The 6,452-nt window shown below is 40.9% G+C and overlaps 1 protein-coding gene across 1 annotated transcript; it reads left to right on the forward strand.

The window, feature by feature from the left end:
- The first annotated feature begins 3,051 nt into the window (after nt 1-3,051).
- Nucleotides 3,052-4,649, forward strand: LOC115256899 (uncharacterized). The gene is made up of 3 exons (XM_029856081.2): nt 3,052-4,327; nt 4,393-4,487; nt 4,586-4,649. Exons 1-3 carry the CDS (start codon nt 3,902-3,904, stop codon nt 4,647-4,649), a joined length of 585 nt encoding a protein of 194 aa, XP_029711941.2. The 5' UTR covers nt 3,052-3,901.
- Nucleotides 4,650-6,452: the final 1,803 nt, after the last annotated feature.

Consider the following 6,452-nt stretch of genomic DNA (forward strand, 5'->3'; position numbering starts at 1 on the left):
TCTGATAGCTATGAAAATGATCACTGACCATTTTGGCCACTTCCGGCTCTACCGGGGTTCCCTGTCGGAACCTGTAGTAGAGGACATTTGCATTTTTACTCCAATCCATAGCATGCGACTACTCATTCTTCATTATTTTTCGTCAATATGACTCTGATAGCTATGAAAATGGTCACTGACCATTTTGGCCACTACCAGGGTTCCCTGGCGGAACCTGTAGTAGAGGACATTTGCATGTTTACTCTAACCCATACCGTGCGGCTACTCATTCTTCATGATTTTTCGTCAATATGACTCTCATATCTATGAAAATGGTCACTGACTATTTTGGCCACTTCCGCCACTACCAGGGTTCCCTGGCGGAACCTGTAGTAGAGGACATTTGCATTTTAACTCCAATCCATAGCATGCGACTACTTATTTTTCATGATAGTAGTACAAGTAGTACAAGACACTTGCCTTTCTACTTTAATCCTTAGCATGCGACTACTCATTATTCGTGATTTTTCGTCAATATGACTCTGATAGCTATGAAAATAGTCACTAATCATTTTGGCCACTTCCGGCAGTACCGCGGTTCCCTGGCAGAACCTGTAGTAGAGGACATTTGCATTTTCACTTCAATCCTTAGCATGCAACTACTCATTTGTAGCAGGCTGTGATATATAAAGTTATTGGGATGTCATAATAAGAAACCATTATTCGTGATTTTGCGTGAATATGACTCTGATAGCTATGAAACTGATCATTGTGGTATCTTCCGGATTTACCGGGGTGTCCTGTGGAACCTGTATTAGTGGACACTTGCATTTTTACTCCAATCCATAGCATTTATTTGCCACTTCAGAAACCCCCGGGATACCTCGGCGGAACCTGTAATAGGAGACAATTCCGCTTATGCTCAAAACTGTTTCATGATGTTTCTTGCGCAGGTTAACCGTTACTATAAAAAGAGTCGTTTTCCAGTTTGGCTACTTCAGGAACCCTTGAAGTACCCTGGCGGAACTTTCTTCATGTATTATCGTAAGTAGGTTATCCGTCGCCGTAAAAAGCGTCGTTAACTTTTTTGCCATACCTGGAGCCTAGGAAGTCTACCTAGGATATCGTAGCGTAACCTGTAGCAGGGAGGGACAATTCCGGTTTTGTTCAATAGTGCATTATGCAACAGCTCTTCGTTATGATGTTTTTTTTTGCGTAGGCTAACCGTTGCCATGAAAAAAGTCATTGGCCAGTTCGACTATTCCGGGGACCCCTGGAGTACGCCGGTGGAACTTGTAGTAGAAGACAATTCCGGTTCTGCTTGAAAGTGCGCCTTTCGACATGGTTTATCTTGCATAGGCTACACGTCGCCATGAAAAGGGTCATTGGCAAATTTAGGTACTTCAGGATCATTTGAAGTAATCCGACGGATCCTGTAGTAGGGACAATTTCGGCTGTGCTCAAAAGTGCACAGATAATTAGGTAAGACAAATTCATTCGGGAAAAAAGCTTTAGTCTGTAATGATTGTTAGGCAGATTTTTAAATGAAGATTTGACAACAACCTTTCACAAAAACTTCTGGGAAAAATTTTGATGTGCTCCAGCTGGACAGACGTGTGGCTAACACATTACAATTTGACACGTGTCTGTTGTCGCCGGAGATTTATCTTATTTTTAAGTGAAACTTTGCTTAGTCGCGCGGTTGGCCATCACTGCCAGCACCACGCTAAAGCTAAATACAAAAAGCGTAAATTTTTCAACGTGTTGTATAAAATACAACAGCGCGATCATTTGAGGGTTAAGACCTCGAGAATTTACGAACAGCAAAAATAAATACAGCATAGGTACTTTTGCTAACGCATCCTGAAGAAGTTTTTCCTCAAAAGGAAGCATTTGAAAGATACAGGTCTATAAGTTTAGGCAAATACTAGTTCTAGTAGAACACGCAAATTTGAAAAACAAAAATTGAGCGGATTTTTCAAAGAACCTTTGCAAAAATTTATAAGTAATATATTTTTTCGAGGAATATTACTTCAAACTATAATACTGACATTACTAGAAATAATTTCTAAATGTTATTCCACAAATTTCCTCGGTCCGGTCGGATAATCCTCTAGGGTTTCTGCGGTTTGAATATCATCATAAATCACATCAGGTATAATTTGAAGGAGGTTTCGACTGGGATTGAATAGTTGTGGCTTTCTCAGTCTAACAGAATTGAAACGGCTTGACGGTTGGCTGCTTATCCCTTGAAAAAAGCCCAATACACGGAACCGAAACGTCGAGCTATGCCAAAGCCACAACAGTTTGTTAGGTATAATACGAGAGGTTTGACCAACATTCACGGGAAGTTCAAATGAAGCGTTCTCTAACGCCACCGGACTCAACTTTTCGGTGCCAGTGATCGTCCGCTCTCGGCTCTCTCTCATCACCTACCAAACGAAGCAAGAACAATAGCATACGAAGCGCATTTCCGATTGCATTGGGTCATGTTCGTCAACAGAAACAGATTTAGCACGTATGTCGATCGTTTCGGTACGATCCCCACGATTTCCGCAAAACAAAATCCTTGAAAGTTTGAATCCAATCCTTGAATAATAACAAGTCTGGTGTAACTCGTGAAAGTAGTTGTCAAAGCTTCAAAAACTGTGTTGTGAAAAATGTCGTCGGAATCTGAACACGATGGTTTGAATATTGATTCAGATGAAGATTTGTACCAATGTGACTTAGACAGTGAAGAAGAATATGTCGAAGAACATCCGTTTGGTTATGATGATGATGATCATGATGAAATCCTGTTTGAAAACAGAGCAGGGGATTTTAAGTGGTCGACAAAGCAGCCTCCAAGCTTTGCAGAAAATGTAGTGGATTCTAAGTGTGACAAAAGTTTCAACATTAGTTTGGAACGTATTACGTCACCTATAAATGCGTTTATGCAGTTTCTTGACGAGGAAATGATGGACAAGATTGTGATATTCACTAATGGAGAAGCTGCAGCACGAGGAGACACAAGCTTTCGTCCAGTTTCCCGCTGCACGATAAAGGCGTGGCTGGCAATTATTATAAATGCACGCAAATAAGGTGAATATTGAAGAATTATGGTCGACGGATTCAGTTAACGGAATCGTGTTCTACAAGGCAGTCATGTCGAAACATCGGTACAAAGAGATCACACGGCACATTCGATTTGATGACACTGTTAACCGACGCGCGTTGCACCGAGAGTTGAATGGTCCATCTGCTTCATCTGATCGTCTACTGAAAGTTCGTTGGTTCCTCGATAAATTTCGTGAGAATTTTTCTTCAAAGTACAATCACAGCAAAAATTTGACTGTTGACGAGAGAATTGTTTCATACCGTGGGAGATGTTTCTTTATCGTCTATATCAAAGCAAAACCTCATCCGTATGGAATAAAAGTTTGGGGCATTTCTGACGCGGAGAACTCATATTTCATATTCTTCGAGGTATACGCTGGTAAGTTGAAGAAATATTTTGTCTTGCGAAAAAGTGACTACAATGTTATATGAATGAAATCAACATATTTTATTCTAAATTGGTGTAAAATATTCAGTTACTTTTTGTCAGTAGATATATCTGAAGAAAACATTTTGACCGGCTATGTCGTCTGAAATAGCAAAAATTTCACAATTTTTATCTTAGAACGGTTGTAAACCTTATTTACTATCAAATATTTTAGTCATCTTTTGCCACTTATCCAATATACTTGGACATAAAAGTTAAAATTTAATCGAAATTTCATGCTACTTTTCGTATATCAAATATTACGGGTCACTTGGTCACACTTTTTTTTGTTGTGTAATGGTTGTACTTAAAAAAATGTACTATTGAATATAATGTTCTCCCTTAGGAAAAGTTGGAGGCAAAAGCGAAAAAAATCAAGGTCGGCGTGTTGTACTGGACATGGTTGATAAGTTCAAGGAGACTGGGAGACGCGTGTTCTTCGATAATTTTTTTACCAGCGTTCCGCTTTGTGAAGATCTTTTGAGTATTGGTTTCACCAGCGTCGGCACATTACGGGCCAACAAGCGAGAAATACCGGACGAATTTCTCGTTTACAAAAAGAAAAAAATGGATGTACAACGTGAAGTAGGATCATGCCTCCAGGCGTATCACGAAAACATCATGCTAACATCATGGATTCCAAAAGTAGGGAAAAACATCCTACTGTTATCATCAGATCCTGATGCAATGGAGAAGGAGACTGACAATATTGAGAAACATGACAAGCATGAGCACAGTTCATCTGAAGCCAGCACATCGCAATCCAAAAGGAATACAAGGCAGACTTTGAAACCGTCTGTAAAAAGAACATCGATGAAAGCGAAGGTTGTTGGGCAATTTCTTGTAGGTTGACTTACTTATACACAATTTCCATATTTTGTTACTTTTAGGATAAAATTCTGAAAGAGATGAAGAAACCTCGTGTGGTGTTACTCTACAACCAATTCAAAGCTGGAGTTGACTTGACTGATCGACACACAGGAGAATACACCTGCCAGAGGAAAACTAGAAGGTGGACACTCGCGCTGATGGAGAATTGTGTGGATTTGTGTGTTCACAATTCATACATATTGTTCACGTCAGCAAACCCAGACTGGCTAAAGGGATGTCCTTCCAGGAAACGCAAATATCTGGAGTGGTTGGCTAAAGATTTAGCCATCGAGCATGTAAGGAAGCGAATTGATACCCTCGGCCATGACAAGGAGCTACGACTAAACTTGAAAATTTTCATAGCAAAACGAGATGAACCAGCCGAGGGCTGAAAATCTCGATAATAAAGAAAAAATAATAATAATTATAATTCATAGCAAACTATGAATCGTTATATGGCGAAGCATCGAAGCCAACAGCAAAATGTGGGGTGTGTGAACAATCCGGAAATCTTGAGATTAGTTCAAAATGTAAAGTTCCTGCATGCAACGCCCACATCAAACAAAGGCAGGTTTACAAATGCACAGATTGTAAAGCTGGAACTCCTACAAAGATTTCGAACACCTCAGGCAAGAAACGATGTCAATTTTGCAACCGGTCAAAAGACCGTAAAACCAGTGTGTACTGCTATGTATGTACGAAACATATTTGTATTTTGCATGATCGCGAGGAACAATTGCTAAAATTTTGTTCAATTGCTTGAAGGTGTGAATATCAACAAAAAAAAAGAACAAATATCAAATTGAAAAAATAAAAATGAATACAATTTTATGTAAAGCATCTGAAAAATAAAAGAACTAGAAGAGAAAAATAAATGGGTTTTATGAATATACGCCGATAGTGGCCAAAATGGTCAGTGACCATTTTTATAGCTATCAGAGTCATATTGACGAAAAATCATGAAGAATGAGTAGTCGCATGGTATGGATTGGAGTAAAAATGCAAATGTCCTCTACTACAGGGTCCGCCAGGGAATCCCGGTAGTGCCGGAAGTGGCCAAAATCACCATAACAAAACGAAAGTGTTAATTTTTTGACGAGAAAACAGCGACAACGTAAAAACTTAGGATTCGGTGTATGTTTTCCTACGTAAATATACAGTTATATTATCAGTGATTCATCATTTAAACTGCGGTAAATAAATCACCGGTAATGGGATTTTAAATCACATCTCCATAATACATTAAAATTCGGTTCACCAGCTCCAACGACCAGTCAATAAAAATCCAATATCGCTGACTGTAAGGAACCATAAGCGCATAAGCAATAACGCAGCCAGCACACCACCGCACCGTCGTCCGTTATCAGTGCTGTGCTAGAGCATTCGCGCAAAGTAGGTCCTAATTTATAGCCACCTCGCCTCGCACCAGTTCACCACCATCCTGGGGACCCACTCTCCAAATGACCAAAAATGGTTCCACATCGATGAGTCTACCCGACAAACCTGCCCGAAAGAGAAATTGACTGCCACCAGAAATGGGCGGAAGAGTTGCAACGCGTTGGACCCAAAATTAAATTAAATTATTGTCCACATTGGTAATTTGTTCGGGGTTCGGGCAAACTGAGGGCGACACCCACTTGCCACCCATCAGCCGTCATCGTCAGCCTCCAGCTCCATGCAAGCGGGTTGTTTATGGCCGCGTGGAAATAAATTTTCCGTTCGGTGGGTGGTCAGTGGGTGTCGCGGCGTTGCTCTCATTGCAGCCAGTGCCAGCGCAGCGCTTGGAGGGGTCTCAAACCGAAAAATTTCCACCTCATAAAACAATTGCTGAATGCTGTTACTGGATCGACCGACAGTTGTCGGGAAAGTGGCAACTGTTACTACCAGAGAGAGTCCAGTCACACAGACTGTGCCACCCACCACGCCGTCAGCTGTAGCGGAGAGCCAGTGCAGCAGTGCAAACAGCCCAGCCAGAATCGATGATGTGACCGCACGCATAGACCGCTGGCAAAGCCGATGGTCACAGAATTTCACTCGTCAGAGCAGAACACGGCACATTACACAACCGATTAAATTAATT

Source organism: Aedes albopictus, chromosome 1, assembly GCF_035046485.1.
Source record: "Aedes albopictus strain Foshan chromosome 1, AalbF5, whole genome shotgun sequence".
In the NCBI taxonomy this organism is placed as follows: Eukaryota; Metazoa; Arthropoda; class Insecta; order Diptera; family Culicidae; genus Aedes; species Aedes albopictus.

Excerpts from the sequence above, each read along its gene's own strand:
- LOC115256899 (XM_029856081.2), top strand. The coding sequence starts at position 3,902 with ATGGTTGATAAGTTCAAGGAGACTGGGAGACGCGTGTTCTTCGATAAT. Across the intron at positions 4,328-4,392 it reads GAACATCGATGAAAGCGAAG|GATAAAATTCTGAAAGAGAT; the intron begins GTTGTTGGGCAA and ends TGTTACTTTTAG. Across the intron at positions 4,488-4,585 it reads ACTGATCGACACACAGGAGA|CAAACCCAGACTGGCTAAAG; the intron begins ATACACCTGCCA and ends TGTTCACGTCAG.